Raw genomic sequence first — 27,958 nt, forward strand, 5'->3', positions numbered from 1 at the left:
GAAAAAAACACTAAAAATCGTTATTTTCAAAACGAACACTTATATTTACCCAATATTGTAAAATGTAACCCTTACTTTTATTTCGGATTCGATTACGATGTTGTTAATTTTTGACGATGTTGTTAATTTTTGAAGACGTTTTTATTTTGTTTAAACTGGCTTTTTTTTGTTTGCTTCTAATGTAATCATCACCGATGTCTCATTTTTTAGGAAAATTATAATCACATTATCAAAACGTCGTTATATCGTAAAAAATGACAAATCACTCTCACACATGTCATATGAGTCATTATTTAGTATGGCAATTTTGATAATGTATAAGAAAACCTCTCATCTTATAATGTCCAAAATTTTGTACCAACCATTTTTAGAGTTGAAAGTCAAACCTCTCCAATTTAATTAGTAGCACCTGCGTATAGCTTGAGAGTTATTTTACGACGAAAGCACACTTGGTTGAAAAATCAGAGCATGTTGTGTAAGTAAACCAAATCTCAAGTTTTATCTCCAAACCAGCAGTGACAGCAATTGAAAGGACGTATAAAGACAACACAAATGAATCATAGATGTTTACAGTAATTTATCATCCATCTAGTGGTTTCATTAGTCTCCTAATATTTTAATCCTCTTCGCTCTTATTTTCAGCTACTGTGTATTCCGTTACAACAACATCAGCTCCAACATGTTCCTTGCTAGTTTCATCCTCGAGTGGCTTTTGAATTTGATGCGGTTTGAGATCATCTGTTATATCATCTTGGGCTGGTGAATCTGCCTCAGTTGAAGGATGTTGGATGTCAACTCCAGAATGTTCAGATTCGGAACTCTTACTTTCAACTGATTGTTCGTTCATTTCAGCAACAACATGATAATCGGATGGGGTTTTGTCATCCTGGCTTTTAAGAGCTTCTTCTATGAGAAATGGCTCTTCTGTTTCTTCTTCATCCACCTTGCTTTGCTCTACAGAATCTTTTCCTGTGGTGTCAGCGGCACGGTCAGATTCAAGATGCTGAGAATCAGTTTCTTCTGCAAGTATCAAATTATTAGTCTCATTTGATTCATCATCCTGTATAGAAGAGCTCCCAGGAAGATCTGGCTCCTCTTCAGCAACAATTCTTGTCTTAGACTCTGACCCTTCTATATTTGTGGAGGCAGGAAAAGACTGGAAAGTGTCCCAATCATCATCATCATCTTCGTCTTCTTCGTCGTTTTCTTCGTCAATTCCACTTTCTATTGTGCTAACCTGATTGAATGCTGGCACAGCGGGCAATACTTCTGCTTTAACCATATCAGCAGTAGAAGTAACTTTTTCAGGTGTTACTACCATAGGTGATGGTAGCTTGATGTCCAGCGGTGGAACCAAGGATTTTGGCTTCGGAAGGGCACTATCTTTAGAGACGGAAGCACGGAGAATATCCTAATATAAGAAGAACAAGGACATCATTTATAGTTCTTTCAAGTTTTGCATGCAAAATGCTTACAACACATTAAAGGAAAATAAAGAGAAAGGTGAGTTAATTAAAAGGATAGGGGATTTGGGATCCATTAAAACTTTTGAACACACGGTTTCCAGGCGAGTAAATCAAATTAAAGGCATCACGAACCTGAAGCTGCAGGCGGTGTGTTGCTGGCAGCGACAGCAATACTTCCTTAAAGTGAACAGCCGAGGAAGGTAACTGAACTAGATGGGAAACAAGCCGCACAGCTACGTTTCTTAACTCGAGGACTTCCTGGTATTATCCACAAAACAATATAAAAAAAGACGTTCAACACTTAAAGAGGGCGCAACAAATATTTTAATATAAACTTCACACGTCGGGCTAGGAATGGAACCTGAGAAACACCATCTGAAGTCTTGGAGAAAATCACAAGAACCACTTCAAGAAAAAGGCTCATGAATCCCCTCTGAATTTCATCAGTAATTGAGTGTGTCTGAAGTAGCATTATGAACCGCAAGCATTCACCAGCTATGACCACTGATTCCTTATTCATAGTTTTCTATCCAAAAGAATAACAAAGAAGTCAGTTATCATAATTTTTACCTAAAAAGATATCAAAATTGCTCTTTTCTTCTAGAATGTAAACTCTGTTGAAATAGCAAGGAAGAAACGAGAAAACAACCAGAAGCGCCCTCTGCATCAGACTGACGATATCTCCGATAAGTTCGCCGACAAAGAAGATCACAAAACTTTTCTCCTCTGGGTTTTTGTAACGCTGAACCAAGCTTTTTAGCACTTGTAAGACAGTAGCTTGAACCTACAGATATTTGAATTTATACTGTTAAGAGATTGATAATTAATGATAGGACTAGCATATGACAAGAAGGTAAGTCTCAGACACCTGAACATTGGAATCTTTCATTACTGCTGCTATACTAATTTGGCAACTCTTCAGCATGGCAATACAGATAGAATTGGTATTCGTTTCATCTACTGGACAGTCAAACTCGTAGGCAAGCTTAGCCAGTGAGAAAAGTTGTTCCAGACAGAATACAAGCTTCAACTGAAGAAGCTTGCGTAACCCTGATCTCTTGTTGTCCACAAGATGGATACCGTTGATACAATCTTTAGTGAGATCATCAACTATGTGTACACAAGCACCAAACATTGCTCTTAAGTGGACACTACTATCGGCTGCAAAATTAGTGTCATCTGCAATAAAACGTTTTGATTGAAAAACTTCAACAAATTTTGCAATGTCCTAATAAAAGGAAGCAAAAGCTTTCAGTTGCAGCAAATCAACTTCACAATTTTGCATTTGCAACTTTGGGGCTCACATGAAACAGACAGAAAGAGTACATGATCTATACTGAATGTACCATCAAACAAATCCCAACTCTCACAGAACTTTGATACCATCTGATAACCACCCCTAATCAGCCTAGTTGACAAAAGATTAACCTAGTTCCAATTCTATAGAAACGTAGAAACTGTTCATTCTATACAAACTATTGTCATTTTAGCCCAGGAAGCTAAAATGACAGCATCCTTTACTTATCATATTATCACATTAATTGTGAATCCAATTCATACCAGTAGAAGGTTTTTCTGATGAGGATCTGGCAAGCTCAAGCAATAATGCATTGGTGGAGTTCACAATCTCAAGAGCTTTTGGTAGGTATGCGTCAGTGGGGACTTCCCGGATGCACTTGTAGCCACTTAATAAAAATGCCAGAGGTGCAGAATTTAAATGATGCTGCATCAGCCAACAATCATGAGTTAGGTGTAAGGAGTGCATAGAATAAATCAGAGTACCAGAAATGCAACAAACAAAAAGAAGCAAAAATCCCTCAAAGTTTAAACGTTACCTTCAACTCAAAACGTGCCACTAAAGTCTTTATGGAGATAAACAAAGGAGAAAGCAAATTATCCCAAATGTCATCATCTGGTGAAGTTTCATTATGCCTGAAATAGAAAAGATGTAATTTAGTATCTTTCTCTCTACATGAATTCTCAGGTGCAAAATAAACAGAACTGAACACAGCTCCCAAAAATCGCCTGGTAAAGTACCCACCTGTGAAGAATTTTAAACAGGTACCCCAGACAGAGTTCGATGGTCGGATAGGCAAACTGCTCACTTTCAAAAAAATCTTTTGGGCAGTTTTGTGAAATCTGTTGAAACGTATAATTAAACTTCGTCAGAACTCACATCTTTTCCAACGCATAAGGGATATATACTCCAGGAAAATGAATCAGGAATCAGTTGTTATGAGGAAACTCATCTAACAGAGTTTGAATCATGAAATTTATAATATCTGCTGATAATGGCAGCGTAACAGTAAAAAGAGTGACTGATATTTTCTCCTACAAGGGAATGATATGTCATTGTTCCAACTTCCAACTTAATAAAGGTACACGAGAACAGAGAAAGAATAAATAAATACAAACTTTCTTGAACCTCATTTCCAATCTTAGGTAAAGGTGAGTATATGCAAGCCAAAAAATAATTTTAGGACCTAAAACGATGGTTTCAATAAAATCAAAAACTCGAGTACCTACCTCTTGCACTACTGATACTGCAAGAATATCCCATGAATTGTCCATATGAAAGGAATACAAGAAAACCTGAATGACAAAAGGAAAATGAATACAATCAGAGAAGTGAATGACTAATTAAAGCTTACAGCCTATTGCGCTTGGACATGGCTAAAGCATAAGCCAGTTAGGAAGAATATGAAAAATGTGAGGTTGAGTATATTTGCAGAAAGCAAAAGGTATTGTGTGTGCCAAAGAAGAAGCATGTAGTAACCTATATTAAATTCTTTTAGTAGCTGATGACAATAAGAACTAAAATAGAATGGCATGATAAGAATTTCAAACGAAATAAAACATTTGAAGTGGATTTACCCGCAATAGTTCTTGGCAGAGATCTATGCTAACAAAGCCACTGGTGAAAAATCTCTCAGCAGAAAGAGATTGGAAAATTGGTAACGCAATTTCATATAACTTTAGGCCCTGGAATGAAGATTCATAGATGCTGGAGTCTCCACTACTTTGGATTTTAGCTGAGCTAAAAGGTATTACTTGCATATCAGTGGCTGGATGCATCCCCTGAAATAAGACAAGTACAGCAAAGCCCCATAGAAACTGATAATCTTCAACCTCTAGAGTAACCATGCGATGTTTCGATATAAGGGACCTATCAGAAAATTCATCCACAGTATGATTCACAGGCATTGCATCCAGGACTAAAGCTTGCAGGATGACTGGCCATGCCTCTTCCAGACAAGGCTGTAGCCTTCTCGACACAGTATGTGGCGGGATTTCGTCTAAGAATGAGCACTTCTGCAGCAAGTCAAAGATCTTATAAGAAGATAGGGGAGTAAAAGGATATAATTGTTTAGCTAAAGAGAGAAAACAGGACTATTAAGTATTGACTCACACTTCTTTTCAGATTCTGACATAAGCAAACATAACTGTATCCCCTTAGGACCTGAATCCAGTACCTCCCAAGCAGGTCCGAACTCTTGGAAAACAATGGCAAAAGTGCTTCAAATTCTACTGGCACCTCACCATGGTGTTTCCTCAAGAACGTAAATATATAACACTTAAGTGAGGCATGTGCAGCAAGAAGCCTGATCTTAATCTACATTGCAAGAATAAGTCTAGTCAGTGAAAGCCAAATAAAATTAGAATATAAAACCTTTTGTTTCTTATGCACCTTGCTTGTGACCCATTCAGCAAACGAAGGATAATATAATTCATTGAAGTCATTGAGTGGACGTGAAAGGAGAGAAAATATGCGTTTGACTGCAGCTTGATCACTGCTTATTATTCCACTGGTCATTATCTGGAATTAAACACATTAATTTAGTAACAAAATTATATACAAAATCTGAAGTTCTTGATGGCACAAAATCTGAAGGAAGAACTAAAACGAATGTCATGCTCACCTTTGTGGCCAATTGTAACCCAGCTTCCAGAAGAGCTGGGCCAGAGTTAGCATCCAAGGCAGTACGAACAGCAGACACAAGTTGAGCCTAAGTGTGAAAATTGTCAGTATATATTAAGTTCATTAAAATTTTAAAATAGTCTTCGTTGAGAAATAATTTTGCATCAGGAGAACCTGATATTGTTCCAGAAGAAGATGTCCAGGAAGTTCAGGGTCGTCTACCAATTTAAACTGCATAAGTATCACAAAATTATAAATTACTTTCTAATGTAAACTACCATAAGGATCAACACGGTGAATATGACTAGTAGACTAGCAAAATATTGGAGAGAAATACATGTCATCACAAAAAAGAATCGGGCAGTGGTGAAGAACAATCAAACAGACAACTTCAGAAGAAAGAAATAAGCAAACATAGAAAAGTGTTGGTAACCAAATGCAACTACAATTCGAAAATCTTCTACTACCAGAAAGTCTCACCTTTTCAAGAATAGTACTAAGAAGTCCAACTCCAATTGGCCTCATGTTTTCAAACTGAATAGTGCTTATCTGAGTAATTTGGTAGATCATGTCAAACTTCTTTCAGAACATTTGTCAGACTTATAATGGTTATTTACAAAGTTATTTTCTTTGCTTTACCTGGTAAGCGAGAGATATTAGCTCTTGTAGTTGGAGGACTAACCAGTCACCTGAGCTTTGTCTATCAGCAGCAAGTTTCCTCGCCGATAAAATATCAAAATGAGCAGCATCATTGCCTACAGCCTCTGGCAAAAGACTCAAACATCTACAGTCGAAAACCAATTGGGATGATTTAGCTAAAAAGAAGATGCTTTAGAACACAAAATAAATATAAACTCCTATGCAGTTTGACTAGAGTTGCAACCATTAAGATATTCACTGCTCAGAATCAACCAAACGTTCAGATTTCTATTAATATTGGCTCAATGCTGAAACCCTTCAAATACACTTTTGAAATCTCAGGTGAAATTTTATTTTCCATCAAAATATAATGATGGTCAAAAATTGTTCCAGAGCATTAATTAAATATATTGATGTCAACAATACTCAGTAGAGAGGTGGGGTAAAGAACAAAGAAACATTTCCCACTTACTCAGCTGCAAAAACTCTGGTTCGATATCTCAAGGTTTTGTCTTTATCAGGATTGGCACGTATAGATTTCCCACTGGAGTTAGAAACCATGTCTTCATCATCATCTCCAAGGTTCTCTCTTGTGTTAGCAGGATCGTTTTCTGCAATGTTCGTTTCAGCACCCCTTCCAGCAGATGCTGCGAGTGCCTGTCAGCAGAGTTAAAAAAACAAATCCATCGATTATGGGGAAAAGAAGGTAAATCTGGATATATAATAACACATAATAAAAAACGACAGTAACATTTTGAGCAAAATGTTAGGAAGCATGAGAAAACTAATAAACTGACATGATCCCAATTTAGATAGTTCATACTGCAGCAATGAAAAGTCCATAGAAAACCAAGAAATTAGTATGAAAATTCATTGCTATTACCATGTTGCGGCATATTGACATCCATCGAGATGGGCGTGATGGGCATGTTGCATAAAGCAGGCGTATCAAAGTACTACGGATCAGATTCCCAATCCTACAAGAGCACAACATATCCAGAGTCCATCAATAAATCAACTTAATCATAAACTTACATAAGAACTAAACATTCAATAAGATGAGAACATTTACAGAAAGAACAATTTCTTACTCAGAATCAGTTTCTTCATCCAACATCTGAAATAAGTTATCCTCTATCTGCTCGTCAATGACAGAAACCTAAAAACACAAGAATGTTATAAATTCCAGGGATGTCATTAATTCCAAGATTTTAGGAGTCTGGAAATCAAAATTTGGGATCAAAGCATGCTGTTTACCGGGTCTTTCTCAATCAAATGCCGAAGAGTTGACACAGATAGACGTCTAATTATTGGCTGTTTCACAAAAGATATAACTAGTTTTCATCAGGGGAAGCCCTTGAAGACTTACCTATGAAACGAAGAGATAGCAAAAAAGAATAACCTGTCTTGATGCCAGCGTCATTAAAAGATTTTTCACATGTAAATGTACTGAAACTGCTTGTGGAGCAAAAAGAATAAGCTGCTGGGTAAAACAGACGCTCCTGAAATGTTTAGATGTAGAATAAAAAATTAAGATACAGGATATAGATTATTAATATAGTAGTAACAATGGATTAAAATGATGGTGGCAAAGAGAAAAGAATTCACTTACTCAAGTAGTGTTGGAATTTCTTGCCAAGAACTAATCTCTGCAATAACAGACTGCAAAAACTTTTATTTAGAACGAGCAAAACAGATTGCTTTACATACAAATGCATGCATTACTTATCCAACAAGGCCAGCCATAGAATACATAATTTACTGTGATGCAAGGTTGGAAGTTTTGGAGGATACTAAATTCCCTCGCGTGCATCTCCTTTTTGAAGACAAGGGTTGGAAGGTCCAGAATAGTACCTTGCAGCGTGAAAACAGAATACTGCCAGGAGAAAGCTCAGGGCCAAGGACAGCAACAATAGCGTTAATAAGGCGTCCAATGCCTTGAGAAAGGTCGATCCATCCACTTTCTTCAGTCAACAAAATGTCCAAGGCAAGTCCTAATGCTTCCTAATAATGAATTCGGAATGGGAATGATAACATGAAATAATGGATGGAGATATCAAATCAAGCTGGGGGAGTGAAGCCCTATCAACAGTAAGCAATTATAATCATGCACGTAACATACGGATGATAAACTTTATTAAACATCTTTAGTTGCAGCTATTGAACTGTACCAGAGAATTATTCTATCTGTCAAGCATTATCAGATTCAGGTGACAACTAAGTCACTAATTTAGCCAAATTTATAGATTTGCTGGATTTCATTTCAGTTTGATGAACCAACACCCCGAACACTAAAATGAGATCTTTTGAAGCGAAAAAGCAAGATATGAAAACTGTGCAGTCGAGGCTTTTAATGAACTACAAAAAAAATTACCTGAACATGAGATACGAATGATAAACCAGCAGCTTCAATGGTCAAAAGAAGCCCATGCAGGGCCCAGATCTTAAGACCCAGAACAGAAGTTTTGGCCAGAGATGAGACTGAACTAACAGTAGCAGGTACTAAGGACGACAATGCCATTCCTCCTGCACTGCAAAGATGTAAATCAGATCAACATGTCAGAGTAGCTTTTAATATGTAAATCAATACATATCTGCAAAGATGGATATATCTGAACTCAACTGCTGCTAAAGCATCACAACCAGACACATATTAACATACTTTTCAATTATATATATATATGTTTACAACATATCAAACAAGTTTGAAGCCAACTGCACCTGTGATGAATGCAACCAAGTGCAAGAGCAATTGATCCACCATAGTTTGGATCTGTTTTTCCACTTAGGTCGTCAAGAAGCACTCTGGTCTATTTACACCATGCAAAAAAAAAATGTGAGAAAGAAAGGAAATGTTTTTTCATACGTCCTACCACTAAAGATTAAAAAAAAAAAAAAAAAAAAGGGAGCATAACAATCGGTATTTTACTTTTTCAAATTTAAGAAACAAGTGAACAAAGCAAAAGCAGAGACATGGTATACACTAAAGTAGGGTCGCATAAGCATCCAATTTCAAGGAGCATAAAGAAAGGGTCACAAAAGAATTTTATGTAGAGAATTGCATCGTGGACAGACCATTCTTGCTGTAAAGATGTCATTTCCAAGACGAGCTAGCAGACCTAGACCCTCACATGCTGCCCTTCGTTGCGATGCACAGATGTCTCCCTCTGTTAATATAGTCTACAGCAACAGAAACATCATATACATAAGAAAACAAGTGCATCAATTTTGAGATTAGGTTCATAATTCTGAACGACCATCTTTATTGACATAAATACCAGAAAAATGGCTTGCCCTGAGCTTAATACTTCCGTTGTTAGTTGCTGAGGACGTAGAGCATGCAAAGCCTGAGAAATATAAATTAAACATGAAGTTCTGAATGTAACAGAGAAATGATCTAAACTCAGATACAGATGATTATTCAGCACAATAGTCTTTACATTGCCTAGGCATGGTAACACAACCATTCGGGTTCATTCTTTAATGAAACAAAACTCATCGGCTCTACATATAGACCAAAAATGTTTAGTATTTTTTATATAACGTCATGCTATATGTTTATTTTCTAGCTTTCTAACATCACCTGAGTTCAGCACTCACTTATGTTTCTAACATGCTATATGTTGATACCAAGGCGTCACGGAGCGAGAGCCTTTGGGCCAGAGCCTAGCCTCATCTATTAGAGGCGATGAACCCTTAACCTTACCTCGCCTCGAGCCTAGGCGCGCCTAGGCGTCGCCTTTTTAAACACAGGCACTCAGTACACTCATATACGAGGTAAACACCAGAACATGGTTATACCTTTACCACACTACTATCTTAACCAATTGTTCTACAAGGGTTTGTAAAAATGCACAAAACTCATATACAAAACCGAAAAATGCACACCTTTAAACCGGCAAGAAGTCCTGCACAAATGTTAGTCAAGCTGGCTATACGCCATTGTTGCTTCTTTCCAGCTTTCATACACTGTTGTATGACCGAAAGAAGTGAGAGCATCCCTTGGCTATCCTGAGAAGAAAAGGTTACAAACATTTCAGACTACCAAGATAGCATATGTCATAGCAAAAGAAGGACCTATCTGGACATATACTAATCACAAACCTGAGAAGCAAACATGACACCAAAGCAGAGAACCATCTGATTCACCAATGTCTTTTTCACAGTCTCTGGCTTCATGATTACAGATTTCGCATAAGAGTCGAGCACAAAAAGAAAGACACCAGTATAGCCAATTAAAAAGCCAGCTCAACCACTAAGAAGAAATTCCACCATAAAGCCATTGCGCTTACCAGCGGAAAACTAGAAACATTACTTTCCCATACACTTGGTGCTAGACCATCTTCCCCACCTTGAAAATAGCGAAGCTCATCTTCGAACCAATCCCTGGATAAAAATTCATAAGAAGTTACATCTCCTTGGGGAGGACTAGAGCGTGAAACATGTGAGGAACAAATGCAGAAAAAAATCTTAGGGAATGCAAACTAATAAATACAGATTAATATATAGGCACCTGCCAGGAATCCAAGGACCAAGCCATGCATCGCGTTTGTCAAGGAGAGTCTTCAAGCACGAGCTTTCCTCGCATCCGGAAGGATCCCTTTCAAAACAAACATGAAGGAATCACAAGTTCAGTAGTTAACAAAGAGATTTATCAAGCTATGCCCTCAGAATTTATAGATAAAGCGATTTTGGAGAGAAAAGTAGTTTGGGATGACATTATATTTTTACCTATATGGTGTTGTGCATAGCTGAATAATTTGCTGATGCTCACTTTTATAGGCCAAGGGATCTGGGATAGACTGGTAAGCAATCAGTATTCTTATGATGAGTATGTCGACCAAAGTTTTGACATCAGAAAACCGTTTATTGGCCATTGTCGATACACAAGACAAAGCGCTGTTTTGAATAAGATACTGTCAATCAACTCATTCTCAAATAAAAATAGCCAACTTATTAAATTGGTAATTACATGTAGACAGAAACTTTAGGGTATAATCAGTACTAATGCCATACCTACGAAGGTTTGCCAGCACAGGTTGGAGCAGGATACCATCATTACAAGATACAAAACGTCGTACAAAAGCTGTGAGTGTGTCAATTGCAGCGGACCACACACTACAAAAAAGAGAACACTGATCAATTAATTGTCAAGAACAGAAAACTTGAGTCATCACTTTTGTTCCTCTTGGACATGAAGCAATCAAGGGGTTTTGAGGAGTCAGCCCTCTCAAACCAGCCACTAATGTGTCCAAAATAAACTAAAACAACAAACATGGTTCGCTTCCAGGAGCTAAAATAAAATATACAACATAGATAGGACAAGAATATTTAGACCATGACATTAAATAAAGGCTTAATGTATCAAGAGCCAGTTACCTTAACGTAGATTTTAAGTCAGCCTGTTGTTTGATCAAGTGTTCTGGATTTCCACTAAAGACATCAGTCCACAAGATTAGAATATCAAAATCTTGGTCCCCGAACTCCTATATAATAAAATAGAATTGCATAAGACAATGCATGCTGTGGACACCGCAGTTAAAGCCATAAGGATTATATATTACCTCTTTTGGCATAGAATTTAATAGTGATGAAAGCAATAACCATCCAGCTTCCTTTTCACTTGAGGCAACTGTAACATTTCTCCTTGATTCTGTTAGCATCTTCTTTGAAACTTCAAGGACCGACCTTGGCAATCTATTAACAAAAAATTACAAGAAAAGTACTGCAACTGGATTAATGGAAGTTCTGTATTGGTAATTCCAAAAGTCGTGGCTGATTGAGAACTATTTTGACTATCTAGCAAAAAATATCCTCTGTATGTTTCATAGTACGCAAAAAGGTGTGGCCATGAACTAGTTTGATTAGGAAAACGAGCAAATGAAAAACGCCCAGAAACTATTGAAAGTACTAAAGAGTTTGAAGGTTTTAATTGTCTAAGGCAATGAGAAAGGTAGCAATTTACTGGATCAGTGGGAAGATTTCGTCATTGGCTCACAGAGATAATAAAAACTATCCACCTAAATGTATGAAACAAATGCTTAGTAACTAATTTGTAGAAAACGAGAATTAACATTGAGTTTGAAGTGCTGAAACAGTGAATAACATGTGGCCATAAGGAGTTATGAAGACTATTACCTAGCAGGATAACCAAGAGATAGTCCAGGAGAAATAGAAACTAGAGCTGCCAATGTTGCTGCTTGCCCATGCAAAGAAGCAAGATCAGATTTCAATTTGCCTCCCTATAGAAAGTAACAATGATGAAGTATTAAGTCATTCCCCATCATGAAGTTGCTACAGCTTACAATAGAGAATGTCTATTTATAGAGACTTGAAGATGAAGAAATTCAATTATATGAAAACCGAAGACATCATAAGCATAAAAAGGGAAACTATGATGTCTTTTCATGATATATTTTGATCTTCAATTTCACCATATTAATTATCACTGATAGAGTTTGTTTTACATTCGAATCAGAATTTCCCTTCACATCTTCATTAATATTGGCACTTTTGTTGCCACACCTCTCATACAGTTCTAAGATGTTTCAGATCATCTACTGCCCAAAATCTTTAGCTTACTTCTGACACAATATTCAGTAGAAATATATATTATAAATGCAGCAGGCCGTGCATGAATGTGGTATCAAACATGGAATAAAAATTATACCTATCAAACTCAAAAGAGACACAAAGAAATGTAAACATGATATAATCATACTAAGAAGAAAACCCAATTTAGTTGAGATGAATCGAAAGCACTAGTAATACCTTTTCAAAAGATAAACTTTCCCTTAAAGCATTAAGAGTTGTTACAGCAAAAGATGTCAACCCACCAACGCAGGTGGGATCAACCTCAGCCAAAGCACGTAAAGTTAAAGCGGCCTCAACACGTACCTGAAAAAAACAAAATTTAAGTTTATAAATTATGCATTTACAATTACCATTGGGTTGTCATTTGACCCATTGTACCCAGACATAGATGTTGGCATGACATAATAAACACTGCACAAAACCAAATCTGAAAATTTTAATATATCAAGCACATTGAGAAAAGCAATAACAAATTACTCTCTAACAGCTTCTTCCAACCCTTTATTTCTATGCATAAAAATTTTGTTTACCTACCTATAGATTACTGTGATAACGGCATAACAGCTTATTCCAACCCTATATTTCTTTTCATAAAGGTTTTTGTTTACCTAACTTTTAAAGCAGATGAAACAGTTTTACATCCAGTGGTAGCAAGAAGTTCAAACAAACATGTCTTTCGGTGCAATTGTTGGTACTAAACAAGAAACACGTAGATAAAGAAGATCAGAGTCTAGAAGATTTAAAGGATTAAGAATATCTGAATGCTGGAAAGAAATAGATTTCTCTGATAAATATTGCCGCCAAAAGTATAAGGCTCGTGTTGAGAGTAACTGTCAAAACAAGATATGTGAAAGCTTACAAGGTCCAAAAAATGTGACAATGATGCACCCACTGTATCATCGAAAAATTCCTTGAATTCATGGGGAACCTGCAGGCACGTAAATAAAAATTAAGCTTACAAGATTCATTAGTAATACAGAAGTTTTATGAAAACTAATTAATCAAAAGAGTTTTAGCCAGTAGCAGCCTCACCTCTCCCAGTGTTTTCAGCGTGAATGACAAAGCCCGCAAAGCAACTATTTTCATTGACGGACTAGCATTTGAAGACTGAAGCTGCATTTATTTCAGAAAAAAACATAAATTTACTTGATTATGATGTAGAAACAACAATTGAAAATATTGAATATGTAGATCTGACTTGCAATGACAAAGAGTGATTCAGTTAATCTGCAAAACCTGTTTTCCGAGAAAAACGGAAAAGCTTCTCTGGCTTGATTCCATCATTTGATCAATTACGCCAACTCGTAGGATGTAAAGAACACATGCCTTCAAAAGTGAGAATACATATTAAAAGTTTGATCCAGTAGATCACTGATGTTTTCATAAGGGTTAGCAATCTCCATTTTGTTTATAAGCTAGGCAGAGAATTGATATGAATGATTCCCAGCTTATATTAAAGTTGCAAGTGAAGTTTTTAAAATAGAAATGTATGTAAGAAGAACTTATGCAAGACAAAATATAAGGAAATGAAAGAAGTGTAACTTACTAGTGCATGGGCATCAACTGAGGAGCCACCACGCAGCATGTCCATGATGAGCAAAGAATAGTCTTGAAGCTCACTATCTGAATCCAAATACCTTATCCTATTGGCCTGCAAAATATAATTCAACACTTTATAAGTTAAGAAGGCCATGGTGCCGAACTGTAGGAAATGTACGTATAAAAGTATTAAAGATAATCACTGGAATCTACGAATAGATTCACTACTCCTAGAAGAAAACTGCAGGTCTTATGATATGGCAATACAAGCAATATGCAAATAATAACCCTTGATAAAAATTGATGCGATTTCCTTAAAATGCCCATATAAAATGTTAATGATAATATGTCTCAACACACAAGGAGAACAAAAAAAGTGAAAAGCTTCCAGCATTTGCTTACCTGTAAAAAGAACACCCAAGACAGAGCCAAACCGAACCGTGTATTCTTTGCCCGAGATCCAGTCGCTGCGATTTTAAGTATTTTCTATAACGGAATTAGTGCTTCGCAAAAGGAAATAAAGCTCTACTGCAAACCTTTCTTAGAAAATAAAAATAACTCCCATGTCTGAAGAGTTAACAAACCAAAAATTTACACACAGAGATCTTGTCTTAACACTACCTTTTGTGAAGGGTAAAGTTAGATGCCTCTGCAGACCACCTTCCAGTTTCTTTGCTGGTGGAAATGGACCTTTACCTCTAGGTTGGACCTAACAATAATTACAAAACTCCATAACCACAAAATTATGACGACAAGAAGCACACAAATTACTAGTAAAATAAGCCTACATGCGCTTCAGGATGCATTCCTAGTGCAAGCAGTGAGCCCAAAGCCTCTGCAAATGCATCTCGGACAGATGATTCTGAATCTTCAATACCCTACAATAACATAGGCATATATAAATATTCAGAGATAGACATCACAACCCACCAAGACATTGAGAGAAGAGCGAGTTAAAACACATACAAGTTTTACTAGCACATCAAACTGACCTTAACACAGTAAGAGGCTAAAGTATCAAATTCGCTAGTACCAAGACCTGGTCCCCCAATGTTGGAAAAAGCCTTCAAACAACGAGCAGCAGCAATTCTCACTACGAATGATTTGTCTGAAGTGGAAAATCTTGTGATGAGACGGTATGCTTCTGAGTATGCAGTGGCAGCGGCTGTACCACCGCAGCCTTCCAAAGCACTTTGAAGCAAGATAAAAGCTTCTTGTCTCACAAAATCCTGAAACAAGGGAAACAGCACAGAGTTAATTAATAACTCATAGCCACAGTGACACACGTCATAATTTATTTTGATAGCCCAAGTTTCTTCACAAAATTCTTGATAATGATAGCTGGGTGGAAATAGATTCAATAATTGAAAAAACTGAGACAGCAGACTTAGACACTAGGAATAGTTTTACTGGTTTATATCAGACCATATCATAAATATTAATAGCAATAGTTACAGAAATTTAGTGCCTTCACTGCCACAAATCACGTTACTATAGGATATTTTCACACCACGTTACTACACATGACGGAAAGAACTTCGAGTGTAAAGTTGAACTGTGATGACCTCATTAAACTTCACTAATTTTGATACAATAACTGTTGTTTCGGACAAGCCAGAAGTAATTTTTCTCCCAAAATGACGATACAGTTCTCCCAAGCATTGGGCAGCACCTACAAAAAATTGTATCTATTAACTTAGGAGCATAAGACCAAATAAACATCAAAGAAACCCTTCCACATAGATGAACTTTAAGAAATATTTGGATGCATGATGTACTCGGTAGAATACCAAACAGCAAATCGAAACTGAAAAGCTGCTTAGGAAGGTGACAAATACTAATCTTTATTCCAAAACATCACTAAAATGACAAAAGCTACACAATAGCAGTTTTCCAGTAATCTTAACAAAAATACAGCCTACCTGCAACTCGCTGAGGATCACTCCGCTTCCCATCTGAAAGAAACCCTTGTAAACTGCTAGCTCTAGAATATATCGAAATACTATCACCATTGGATATAATTTTCGCCATAGCCACTGATGCAAGATGACGTACGGGTCGCCGAGCACCAAGGGTAACAAGAGAATACAAGGCATCTTCGCATTTTCTTTGAGATACTAATATAGACTCCTGACATACATTGATCGTTGAGAACCCATCAGAATCAAACAAATGCCAAGTATATTTACACAATTATCTACAAACTAGTTGGTGAATGTAACGTTCCTCGTTAGAAATTCACTCACAATCTCTAAGTAATCAAGTTCAACCTGAATATATATCTAGAAAATGAAAGTTGCATAATCAAGTTCAAGCCTCACTACTGCGGACAATTTAGAACAAATGGAAACGATTTTCTCACATTTAAATAACAATGCAATGCATATGAAACTAAGAAGTCTACTAGTTGATCTCAGATCAGGGTTTATGATAACGCTCATTTAACAAAGACTCTCATTCTAATTCTCAGATACAAAATTAACGACACTGGGAAAATATATTAAGAACGATCAGAATAGGTTTTGAGAAATTGGGAGAAGGACCTTGGGCTCTTCATCGATGGCGGAAATAAGATCAGAAAGGATCTCGAAACAGAGGAGAGGGTCAGGGTTTTTCTGAGAAGCTGAAGCAACAATCGACTCAAGCTGGGCGACGAGGACGCCGAAGCGCGACAGAGGAACGTTGTCGATGGCAGTAGTCTTCGCCATTAGCAGTGTAGAAGCAGGAGAAACATAGAACGAAGCTAAAGCTCAGAGAAAGAGAGAGATCGGAATATTTGTTTTTCAGATCTATTCGGGTCGGATGAGAAAAGCCGAATTTGGTTCCAGGTCGGGTCGGGTCGGCTTAAATGGTTTTTTTCAGTTTTTAGTTACAAGCATTTTGTGAAAAAGAAAAATAACAATAAATTTGTACCATAATTAGATTAGATATCGTATATTGAAAATTATCAGTTGATGTTGGTTTTTCTAAGCAATTATTTATTTCAATACATAAAAGTTATAGCAGTGGAGTATCTCCACCATAATGATCAAAATTAGAATAATAAAAATAAATAAATATGTTTAACAAAAAAGTTATTTTGAATAAAATATAAGTATGTAATAATTTTGATGTGTTATTATTGTTAATTTCATAAATAAATGACTACTGCCTTAAATATAAATCAATACTATAATTAAGATTACACAAATTTAAGCATAGAAAAAGAGTAATTCGACAATATATTATTGTCCTACATACTATATTTGTTTTTTATAACCTCAAAATCATGTAATATTTAGAAAACAGTTTTTTCGTCATCTCATACTATTAATCATCGGAGAAAAATACAAAGTCGGCGAAGAAAAATATATTTTTAGAAACAAAGCCGGCAAAACCAAAGTTTTCAGAGACATAAGCGCTAACACAGAAAAATAATGAATAAAACTTCAAATAAACTTAAAGATCTAATTACAAAGACAAAACGTCTCCAAAAAAGAAAAATTTCATCGGAGAATTCAACTTATCGTGGAGAACCCAAAAGTTATATAAGAGAAACCAATATTCTTGCTTCACTTGATATAGGTTGACTGCGGAAAATAAATCTTACACTTGCATTAGATATTGGCTTAATGTCTATATCATTACAAGAAAAAAGACTTTAGAAATCTCATGTCTCACTAGTAAGGGTTTAAAAGTTTCTACATAAGATATAACGTTCGATTTCTAGATAATACATCTTTTACAATTAATGGTGCAAAGCTGATCGAATGATTAGAATGTCGCAAACATTTTTTCGTGATTTCATGTATTTTAGAAAGAAAACATGTTGATCGTAAAGATTTCGTACATGCAAAACAAATCGTTGTGAATATAAGTGTTACAAAGAAATTTGTGCCGTTGAATTATTATTCAAAAAAGTTATTTATAACCCCGTCTATTGTAGAAAGTTTTTCATAACAGAATTTAGATAAAAATATTTTAACGAAAAAAACTAAAACTTATCTATATATATAAAGTTAACTTTTTCTCTCTTCTCCTTAAGCCACATCATCATCCTAATCATCATTTACTTTATTTTATTATTTAGTTTTAAGAATTAATTATATCATTTTATCATCTAATTTGATTTTGACATATCTAAATAATTTTTCAAAAAGAAATATGAAAGGTCTTTTCTTATATTATATATTATCAAAATAAAAATGTTATTGATTAAAAATAAAAAATAATAGAATGTTTTATAATGAAGATATATATAAATTTAAAATAATATGACACAAAACTTAATTATATTTACACAATCTAAACCTAAATTAAAATGAGATTTAACGGAAATAGAACAAAACGTAAGAAAATTTAAGAATATAAATCTATCTAATAAACATAAATGAGATAGGTTAGTACAAAACATGAATTCTCATTTTAAAAACACATAAAAAAGGTCACACTAAAAATAATATTTCTTTAATAGTTTGCAATATGAATTTAACTAATTTTTTTCCAATACAACAAATATGGTTAACTAATAAACAAAACAAAAAACTAACAATATTTCATAAAAATTGAAAATTAAAACAAAAAAACATAATTAAATGAAATGAACTAAATATAAAGTAAATTATACTAATATGTTAAATTTTAATTTTGTTCCATATGAATATACGAAAAATATATAAAATAGAAAATCAGAAACAAATATATAATAGTATAAAAATGATCATAACGAGATATAAATTACGTCAAATAAAAAAAAGAAACGAAAAAAACAAAAAATTAAATTATGACAATATACAAGGATAATGTAACCAATAAAAATACAATAATCCGCTTGAAACCCACAAATCATTTTTAACTTTCAGCCCAATATATTAAAAAGGACCACAATATTAACATCTAGATCTATATTTGGTAGAAACTTTAATAACACATGTTTTTCTATGATTCTCCACTGCACTTTCGTTTACACTCATATATCAATCTATATTATACACGTTTAATTTCTCAATTACTAATGAAGCTAAAACTCAATAGGTTTTCTATACAAACACAATCTAATATTTTTTAAAAATAAAGTATGCTATGGTAAAAAAAATAAGTAAGAAATAAAATACGAACCAATTACTCATCAACAATATAATAAAACTACCGCGCGTAGCGCGGGCAACCGACTAGTATGAAAATATAGTTTGCTCGTGTATTTACCTAGTTTGTATATAGGTAACACTTTTTCTTACCACACATACACACATAGCATGAGTTAATAGAATAACTTGTCACATAGTTACAAAATAAAAATCCACACTTTTTTCTTTGCTCACCCCTGGCTCAACTGAATAGAAAAAAAAAAAAAAATCTCGCCGGTTAAATATAACCTTCGCCGCCGATTTGCTAGTCTTCCTCCCTCTCTCTCAAAACTCGATCAAACAACTATTCCCAGTGAGCGTCTTCGATTCTTCTCTTACCCCATTATTGCTTCGAAGGTACGTATCGATCTCGTTCCATTGTAGTATTTTAAAAAAACCTAGACTTTTTCCAGGATTGAATCGGAATTAGTCGCTATCTAAATCGTTGATTTCGATTATGTAGAACCCTAATTTTGTTCATGAGTTTGCACTATAATCTGAGTCTGCCTATGAATTAGTTTTGATTTTGAATGTGATTTTTTTTTCCTCAGTTGATAAAGTTGAAGCCTTTGTTTGATGGAGAGCAAAGGAAGAATCCATCCATCTCAACATCATCATATGAGGCGTCCTCTTCCAGGTCCCGGCGGTATTGTGCATCCGGAGACTTATGGTGGTCACGGTGCTATACCGCCTTCTGTTGCTCAGGGTGCGTTTCCTTCTTTCAACATGTTGCCTCCACCTGAAGTTATGGAGCAAAAATTTGTGGCACAACGTGGGGAATTGCAGAGGCTTGCTATAGAGAATCAGAGACTTGGTGCATCTCATGGTAGTTTAAGACAAGAGCTAGTGGCAGCGCAGCACGAATTGCAGATGTTGCACGGGCAAATTGGGTCGATGAAGTCAGAGAGAGAGCAACGGATGAGGGGTCTCGCTGAGAAAGTTGCGAAAATGGAGACTGAGCTTCAGAAGTCTGAGGCTGTGAAGTTGGATTTGCAACAAGCACGTACTGAGGCACGTAGTCTGGTCCTGGCGAGGGATGAACTTATGTCCAAAGTGCATCAGTTGACTCAGGAACTTCAGAAAGCTAGTTCAGATGTGCAACAAATACCAGCTTTGATGTCTGAACTTGAGAGTTTGAGACAGGAGTATCAGCAGTGCAGGTATCTGTTTCTGAGTTAATATGGTTGTAGAAATTGAAAGTTGACGCTTAGGATTAATGGAATGGAAGCTTTTAATATCACAGATCCTACTCTTTTTATAGCTATTGAGTTTGTCAGCCTTTGTATCTTCCTCTTATGATGGTCGGGATAACTTTTCTTCATCTGATTCTGCAGGGCAACTTATGATTATGAGAAGAAGTTCTATAATGACCATCTCGAGTCACTTCAGGCAATGGAGAAGAACTACATGACTATGGCTAGGGAAGTAGAAAAACTTCAAGCACAGTTGATGAATAGTGGAAATTCAGATAGAAGAGCGGGTATTAAATTTGTTTCTATTCTATTTTGCTTCATTCGTTCATGACTTTTTTTAGTATTTTAAGAGTTGTATCTGTCAACCAAATGAAGGTGTCCCTTATGGTAGCAACATTAATGCTGAAATTGACGCTTCTGGGCATCAGAACAGTTATTATGATGAAGCTTTTGGTCCTCAGGTTCGTGAGTTTCTCTTGGCAAGCCTATTTCTATTGACCACCATGAAAGGAATCTATACCATAGTATTAAGTAGAAAGGATGAGCTCTAGATTTGTTTAAAACTTTGTTCCCTTTTGACTTGCTTGTAATAAGATTTAAATGTGTGTTGAGCTATATATGTTTTGTTACTTTTGCAGGGATACATTTAAATGTGTGTTGAGCTATATATGTTTTGTTACTTTTGCAGGGATACATTCCTCAACCAGTTGCTGGTAACGCAACTGGACCAAATCCAGTTGTTGCTGCACCTCAATACCCTTATCCAGGAGTAACTCAGCCAGGGTACTTCCCTCCAAGACCCGGTTACAACTTCCCAAGAGGCCCTCCTGGACCTGGTTCATATGACCCAACAACTAGGTTACCCTCAGGACCTTACGGCGCTCCATTCCCTCCTGGACCATCCAACAATGCTCCTTACGGGTCAGCTGCACCAGCCGGTCCACGTGGAAACCCTAGTCGCAGATGAGGCCACCAGTATATAATAATAACTCACCAGCTACATTCCTGTAACTGTGGGATTGTTCCCGGTCTGGATAATGTATGGGTAAAGAGAAGTTGGTACAGTGGTGAACTTTGAGTGCTACAAGTTTTGGTGACCGACGTTTCATTGTGATACAAGAGATGTAAAGCGAGAAAGAAGAAACAATAAAAAGAAATTTGTTGTTCGTTCTTTCACCAATTTACCAATTTTTTTTGCCAGTATATGTTTTGGTCAGTTAACGAGTTTACAAATGAATCGAAAGGTACAAATTTTCTTGTAAATAGTAATCTTGTTTTTCAATATTGAATCCAAACCTAAGACCTTTGAGATAAATCAAATAAGCTAATTTGTCCATCCAAACTTTTTTCTTTTCAAAAGTTTGTATTTCAAATTCCCGCCAGTCCATATCCAAAAAATTTCGCTTCTCCCTTAGCCAATTTCTTCCATTGTTACTGACCTTAGAAAGAACACGAAGAGATAAAGAGTACAAACTGAGATCAACGAAAGAGGCATAAGCGACGGATTCCTAAAACGAGAGATAATCGCAGCAAATTCGTACCAATATTAAACCAGGTAATTCTGCTCGAATCAAAAAAAAATTGCGATTTCTAGGGTTTCGCTGTTCGATTCTCCTAAATAAGGGTTCTTGAATTGCTGTAAATTGGTTTACATAGCTCGATTTTTTAAGTTTAGGGTTTCCCGATTCTGACCCATTTAGTCAGTGAGATTTTAATCCGATTTTTCAATATTGATCCTCTCGGCTCGGAGATATTGGGGTTTAATCGTGCAGTGTGATTTTAGAAGAAATTGTAGCAACCACCCCTCAGTATTTGGATTCATCCCGAATTTTTCAGATTTTTGTGGCTCTGATAATTGTAGGTATGGAAAATGTGGTTGCGACTGTGAGTGGTTATCACGGATCTGAAAGGTTCAAGCTCATCAAGCTTATTTCTCATTCTGGAGCTAGTTATGTCGGGGCAATGTCAAGATCTATTACGCATTTGGTTTGTGTATCTTGTGCTTTTTTTTTTTTTTTTTTTTGAATGCTGTTAACTACAATGGGACTCGGACTACAAAGTTATACCCTTTTGTTGTATTGGTTATGTGTGTAGGTGTGTTGGAGATTCGAGGGAAAAAAGTATGATCTTGCGAAGAAGTTTAATACAGTAGTAGTTAATCATCAGTGGCTGGAAGAATGCGTAAGGAAAGGGAGACGAGTTTCTGAGACGCCTTATATGTTTGAAAGGTTTGCTCAGTCTTCTTATTTGAAATATGTAAGATGGCTTCTATGTTCCTAAAAGATGATTGATAAAGCTTTAATTTTTCAGTGGGGAAGAGGTTGGACCTTTGATGATTGAACTTCCTTCGGTTGCTAAAGTCGCTAAAAAAGTGAATAAGGCTGCAGAAACTTTTGATAAATACTTTAGTAATGGTGAAGAAAGCAGGAGAGGCTCCACTTCTGAGCTTGCCACTTGGATGGATTCTGTCTTGTTGAAAGAGGTAATACTTGTTCTCTTCTTGTATATTTGCGTTTAGGTACAAGCAGAATCTAGAGCTCTACTGATTGTAATTCTTTACCTTCCAGCTATAAGTTTAGTTTTATATTAGTACAATCGTTTTCTTTATGATTTGAGAGACTAACGTGGTAATAATATATACTCATCAAGTTTAGTTTTCATATTATGATATAGCTATCAAGATTAGCAAATAGGTGGTCACTGTGGAATGTTTGAATTAGCGCAAATGAAAATGCTTGCTTGCATCACTGTTCTGTGTATTGTATATTTACTTTGGTAGTTCCTGTCCCTGGTCTTCAGAAAAATATGGAAGTAAACAGACAGTCAGTGCGATTAAGAACAAAGAGGCCGAGTAGTATTTTAGAAGACAAGGAAAACACTGGTGTGGCGGAATCTTCAGGGAAAGGAAAGAGGCGGTTAGTACAGCAGCGCTTGTGCAGAAACCTTATCGACCTTGAATCTGATGAGGAGTCTGATAATAATTGTCTTGACAATTCTGATGAGAACCAAAATAAGACTCATGATATTAGAGAACCTGATGATGAATTTGTGAGGGACTGTGTTTTCGAACCAGGAGAAACATCAGCTCTTCGACATCCTGGAGACTCTACAACACAAAACTGGGACGTGAATGAAATAGAGGAATCTGAGAATTGGAGTCATTCAGCTGTTTTTAAACGTCCTAGATCAAATTGTGCAGAGAGAAAACCGCAAGATGATGAGTCAAACTACAACAAAACTGATTCAAGAACAGATGAAACAGACGCAACGGAGAAGGTTCCTCCTGCACAGGTTTCCTGCATTATATGCTGGACCGAGTTTAGCTCCAGCAGAGGCATTCTCCCTTGCGGCCACAGATTTTGTTATTCGTGCATCCAGAAATGGGCAGACCGTTTGGTGAGTTTATCTTATTCGCCTTTCAAATTAACACTCCTAAAATCCGGATACTGTAATTGATGCAAATGCAATCTTCAAATAACATCTGTAGGTTGCAGAAAGAAAGAAGACAACATGTCCATTGTGCAAGTCCAATTTCATCACCATAACAAAGATAGAAGACGCTGATTCATCCGATCAAAAGATATATTCACAAACAGTCCCTGACCTATCTTCAACAAATAACACTCTCGTAGTACTCCCTGAAGAAGAAGAAAGACGAGGCTTCAGTGCACTGGTACTGCCATCTCCCCGAGAGTCTTTAGTTTTTCTACATATGCACCTCTTGATCTTGATTGCAACAACATTCTTCTTCTTGTGTTTTTTTTGTTTTGTTTCTGCAGGCTCGAGCTTCAGGTTGCAGCAAATGCTACTTGACTGAACCAGAGGAGCTTCTCATAAGATGTCACCTCTGCAATTTCCGGCGCATCCACTCTTATTGTTTAGACCCTTACCTGCTTCCTTGGACCTGCAAGCATTGCAGTGATCTTCAGACGATGTACCAGCGGCGTAACTACTAAAAATAAAATATGATCATAATGTTTGATCTTGAAATTATGGATATTAGCAATATCCCCCTATTTATTTTTTTTGTTTACATTCTCACAAAAGTTTATAGAAGATTTCTGCATTAATCTTAGGTTTCTGCTTCCGGACTGGAGAACCAACGGAATGTGAACCGAACTGAAACACGGAAGTGTAAGAAAACCGAGCCAAACCAGAAACTTTGAATTTTCATACATATTTAATAGATTTCTCAATCTTTTTATTATTATTATTTAATTTGATCATATAATCTTTTTTTCTTTTGGTAAAAATTAATACTATAATAGTAAATTGTTTAACAGAAACTTAACTTTCTTAACTTGTTTTAGGCATGTGCATTCGAATATTGAGTTAGGGTTGGATCTTTCGGGTTCGGGTATTTTGGGGTTAGTGATATAGAAACTTAATAATGTATATATATTTAAAATTTCGGATCGAGTTCGGTTTTGTTCTTTTTCAGGTTTGGGTATTTCGGATATTAATTTAAAAAATATGATATATATACCTGAAATATATTTGAGTGTGAATAGTATCTACCTAAACCAACCCGAATTTACGCAAAACACCCATAAAATCCGAAAGTAATTGTCAAAAGTAACAAGTTTTTAAAGAAAATATTACTAAAAAAAACACAAATTTAACCACGTTTTGTTCGAAGCATTAAACAAGTCATAACTTAAAGTCAAAACCAACAAAAGCATTCCAAAAAAAAAACAAAACCAACAAAAGCATAACTAAAAGTCTTATACTAATAAGATTGGTTGTGATAATGTTTGAGACATGAAATAAACTAAGAAAGAATAATCATCCCAAAATGGCAGCATCCAACAGAGATTATCCATGAACATACATATGTAAATGTGTTCGAGTATTTAAAAATACCCACGAGTCTGAGTTCTATTCGGGTAATACATGATACCTATTAGGTATTGAGAACAAGAATCGATCAGGTGTTTCTTCAGAATCGTAATAAAATGGGTTCATGTATTTCTTGTCGAGTTCCGTTCGGGTTCCCGAGTTCAGATATTTTGCCGAAACCTAATTTGTTTCATCAAACTACTTAACAATGCGATTTATTTAACAAAAGCTAAAAAATACACGGTATTAAATTCGAAAATCAATCATAATTGGCAATATATTTCTAACACATACAAAATTCTATTAAAAAAAAAAAAATTGCAATGTTCATGTTTTTCTGAAATTTTTTCCAATATTAATTATCCGGATCCAACCCTATCAAATTAAAACAAATTCAATGAAAATTTCCAAATCCAACTGGCTAACCCAAAAAGTCAGTTTTGTAAAACAATAAATTGTTTTCACAAAAAAAAAAAAAAAAAAAAAAAAAAAAACATTAAATCGTAGAAAAGCAAATTTCCTGAAAAAAAGTTTTTTTCTTTTTTTTTCTAAAGTACGATGCCGTTTACCATTCACAACCCGCCCCACGAGTCCACGACCCTACCCACCCAAATAATACTAATTACTTATTTTCTTTTTATTTGTCGGAAAAATATTGGAAAAAAAAAAAAAAAAAAAAAAAACCTCAAGTCGTCTCCTCTCTTAAGAAACCAGATCGTCTTCCTCGCAGATCCACCGTCGTCCGCCATTTTCTTCTTCCCGGAAAACCAAAATCGGTAAATATATATTTGATTTTTGCTTCGTTTATCGCTTTTTCCCCTCTTCATTTCGCTATTAATTTCGATTGGTTGATTTCGTATAATTTCGATAGAAACTTACCTCATCTTCAACAGATTCACGCGATTTTTCTCGTAACCTGATACACTCTTAGCTTTGCTTCTGGTGATTTTGTTTCCGAAACCAGAGTCAACGATTACTTTCGAAACAATCTTGCTGATGTATTGTTCGATCTATGATTTTCCAATTCTGTGAATTTGATGTTAGCGTCTTCAGTAGAAACGAGAGAGATAGAGAGAGAGAGAGAGATTCTTGTTTACAGTTTGATTTAATTTATTTAATCTCTTGTTTTGTATCTTTACCATTGTAGCTGTTGAGTATCTGAAGGAAGAGGTTTTGATTTGATCCTCTTATTTTGAGAGTTATGGACTATCTCCCTGTTGAAGTTATTGGAAACATACTCTCACGTCTCGGAGGAGCTAGAGATGTTGTGATTGCTTCTGCTACATGTAGGAAATGGCGTGAAGCTTGTCGTAAGCATCTTCAAGCGCTTTCTTTCAATTCCGCTGATTGGCCGTTTTATCGGGACCTTACAACGAATCGTCTTGAGATCCTTATAACTCAGACCATTTTCCAAACCACGGGGTTGCAAGGCCTTTCGGTTATGATGGATGATGCGAATAAGTTTTCGGCTGCCACGGTTATTGCTTGGCTTATGTATACTAGGGACACTTTGCGCCGGTTGTCTTATAATGTTCGAACCACTCCTAATGTTAACATTCTTGAGATCTGTGGGAGGCAAAAGCTTGAAGCGTTGGTTTTGGCTCATAATTCGATTACTGGTGTTGAACCAAGTTTTCAGAGATTCCCTTGTTTGAAATCCCTTTCGTTGAGTTATGTCAGCATTTCAGCCTTGGATCTGAATCTTTTGCTCAGTGCATGTCCGATGATTGAGAGTTTGGAACTTGTGAGTCTCGAGATTGCAATGTCGGATGCGCAAGTGACGATTGAACTTAGTAGCCCGACGCTCAAGAGTGTTTATTTCGATGGGATTAGCTTGGATAAATTTATCTTGGAGGCTGATAGTATTGAGTTCTTGCACATGAAAGACTGTGTCCTCGAGCTTTTTGAGCTTATAGGAAACGGGACTTTGAAGCATTTCAAGCTCAACGATGTTAGTGTTATTCATCTTGATATCATGGAAACATCCGAAAGCCTTGAAGTAGTTGATGTCAATCACTTTACAATGGTCTGGCCAAAGTTCTACCATATGATCTCAAGATCACAGAAACTGAGGAAACTCCGTCTATGGGATGTGGTATTTGATGATGATGATGAAATCATCGATCTCGAGTCCATTGCTGCCGGTTTCTCTCAACTGACACATCTGTCATTAAGCTACGACCTAAAAGATGGAGCTGCTCATTATAGTTTGCAAGGGACAACTCAGTTGGTGAACGTGACTGTACTGGAGCTCGGATGGACCGTGATCAATGATGTATTCTCAATCTGGGTGGAGGAGTTGCTAAGAAGATGTCCGAACCTGAAGAAGCTGATCATTTATGGGGTTGTCTCAGAAACCAAAACACAAGGAGATTGCCAGATTCTGGCGACATTCACATGGTCCATTGTTCAACTCATGAGGAAATACATTCATGTGGAGGTACAATTCGAGTACGAGTAAAACGATTCTTCTTCTCGATGTTATTTGAAAACAAGTTGAAGCATGTGTAAAGATTTGAATATTGGATTTTTCAAGTCGTTTTGATCTTAATGTGAATATATATCTTCATTCTTTGTTCTGTTAACTCGTTAAGATTCATTGCATGATAAGAAAATTGAAAAATTCTTATGTGCAAACAGGATTTAAACCAAACTGACCGAACT

At 36.0% G+C, this 27,958-nt stretch overlaps 4 protein-coding genes across 5 annotated transcripts; 3 read left to right on the forward strand and 1 right to left on the reverse strand.

The window, feature by feature from the left end:
* Positions 1-453: 453 nt before the first annotated feature.
* LOC17894381 (protein SWEETIE) lies at positions 454-16,937 on the reverse strand. 2 transcript variants are annotated; one of them, XM_023787100.1, is made up of 48 exons: positions 16,701-16,937; positions 16,080-16,287; positions 15,723-15,829; positions 15,150-15,386; positions 14,946-15,035; positions 14,779-14,866; positions 14,560-14,624; positions 14,165-14,269; positions 13,855-13,944; positions 13,651-13,731; positions 13,478-13,546; positions 12,796-12,921; positions 12,163-12,266; positions 11,589-11,721; positions 11,404-11,510; positions 11,041-11,142; positions 10,756-10,923; positions 10,538-10,624; positions 10,317-10,410; positions 10,129-10,197; positions 9,913-10,035; positions 9,303-9,371; positions 9,100-9,204; positions 8,746-8,834; positions 8,399-8,555; positions 7,879-8,028; positions 7,637-7,686; positions 7,427-7,526; positions 7,282-7,338; positions 7,116-7,183; positions 6,908-7,001; positions 6,497-6,681; positions 6,025-6,169; positions 5,866-5,934; positions 5,560-5,616; positions 5,387-5,473; positions 5,155-5,283; positions 4,876-5,079; positions 4,341-4,775; positions 3,993-4,058; positions 3,508-3,605; positions 3,302-3,398; positions 3,027-3,189; positions 2,335-2,645; positions 2,116-2,250; positions 1,828-1,992; positions 1,599-1,724; positions 454-1,411 (listed from the first exon to the last, which is right to left on the reverse strand). In XM_023787100.1, exons 1-48 carry the CDS (start codon positions 16,863-16,865, stop codon positions 617-619), a joined length of 6,624 nt encoding a protein of 2,207 aa, XP_023642868.1. In that variant the 5' UTR covers positions 16,866-16,937; the 3' UTR covers positions 454-616. The 2 variants fall into 2 exon arrangements, with proteins under 2 accessions (XP_023642868.1, XP_006301498.1); XM_006301436.2 differs by having other exon boundaries at positions 4,341-4,778.
* Positions 16,938-19,463: 2,526 nt separating this feature from the next.
* On the forward strand, positions 19,464-21,718 carry LOC17895755 (protein FLX-like 2). The gene is made up of 5 exons (XM_006302374.2): positions 19,464-19,619; positions 19,814-20,422; positions 20,597-20,742; positions 20,831-20,916; positions 21,144-21,718. Exons 2-5 carry the CDS (start codon positions 19,839-19,841, stop codon positions 21,420-21,422), a joined length of 1,095 nt encoding a protein of 364 aa, XP_006302436.1. The 5' UTR covers positions 19,464-19,619; positions 19,814-19,838; the 3' UTR covers positions 21,423-21,718.
* Positions 21,719-21,851: 133 nt separating this feature from the next.
* Positions 21,852-24,525, forward strand: LOC17894841 (E3 ubiquitin-protein ligase rnf8-B). The gene is made up of 7 exons (XM_006302171.2): positions 21,852-22,010; positions 22,317-22,441; positions 22,550-22,683; positions 22,766-22,937; positions 23,255-23,851; positions 23,943-24,128; positions 24,235-24,525. The coding sequence occupies exons 2-7, from the start codon at positions 22,319-22,321 to the stop codon at positions 24,409-24,411; spliced, it is 1,389 nt and encodes a 462-aa protein (XP_006302233.1). The 5' UTR covers positions 21,852-22,010; positions 22,317-22,318; the 3' UTR covers positions 24,412-24,525.
* Positions 24,526-25,960: 1,435 nt separating this feature from the next.
* On the forward strand, positions 25,961-27,879 carry LOC17896274 (F-box/LRR-repeat protein At1g67190). The gene is made up of 2 exons (XM_006302250.2): positions 25,961-26,070; positions 26,442-27,879. Exon 2 carries the CDS (start codon positions 26,496-26,498, stop codon positions 27,753-27,755), a length of 1,260 nt encoding a protein of 419 aa, XP_006302312.1. The 5' UTR covers positions 25,961-26,070; positions 26,442-26,495; the 3' UTR covers positions 27,756-27,879.
* Positions 27,880-27,958: the final 79 nt, after the last annotated feature.

Source organism: Capsella rubella, unplaced genomic scaffold (assembly GCF_000375325.1).
Source record: "Capsella rubella cultivar Monte Gargano unplaced genomic scaffold, Caprub1_0 scaffold_2, whole genome shotgun sequence".
NCBI lineage: Eukaryota > Viridiplantae > Streptophyta > Magnoliopsida > Brassicales > Brassicaceae > Capsella > Capsella rubella.

Excerpts from the sequence above, each read along its gene's own strand:
- LOC17896274 (XM_006302250.2), top strand. The coding sequence starts at position 26,496 with ATGGACTATCTCCCTGTTGAAGTTATTGGAAACATACTCTCACGTCTC.
- LOC17894381 (XM_006301436.2), bottom strand. The coding sequence starts at position 16,865 with ATGGCGAAGACTACTGCCATCGACAACGTTCCTCTGTCGCGCTTCGGC. Across the intron at positions 14,270-14,559 it reads CTTGGGTGTTCTTTTTACAG|GCCAATAGGATAAGGTATTT; the intron begins GTAAGCAAATGC and ends TATATTTTGCAG. Across the intron at positions 7,687-7,878 it reads TTCTGTTTTCACGCTGCAAG|TCTGTTATTGCAGAGATTAG; the intron begins GTACTATTCTGG and ends AAGTTTTTGCAG.
- LOC17895755 (XM_006302374.2), top strand. The coding sequence starts at position 19,839 with ATGGAGAGCAAAGGAAGAATCCATCCATCTCAACATCATCATATGAGG. Across the intron at positions 20,423-20,596 it reads CAGGAGTATCAGCAGTGCAG|GGCAACTTATGATTATGAGA; the intron begins GTATCTGTTTCT and ends CTGATTCTGCAG. Across the intron at positions 20,917-21,143 it reads ATGAAGCTTTTGGTCCTCAG|GGATACATTCCTCAACCAGT; the intron begins GTTCGTGAGTTT and ends TTACTTTTGCAG.
- LOC17894841 (XM_006302171.2), top strand. The coding sequence starts at position 22,319 with ATGGAAAATGTGGTTGCGACTGTGAGTGGTTATCACGGATCTGAAAGG. Across the intron at positions 22,442-22,549 it reads CAAGATCTATTACGCATTTG|GTGTGTTGGAGATTCGAGGG; the intron begins GTTTGTGTATCT and ends TTATGTGTGTAG. Across the intron at positions 22,938-23,254 it reads ATTCTGTCTTGTTGAAAGAG|AAAAATATGGAAGTAAACAG; the intron begins GTAATACTTGTT and ends CCTGGTCTTCAG.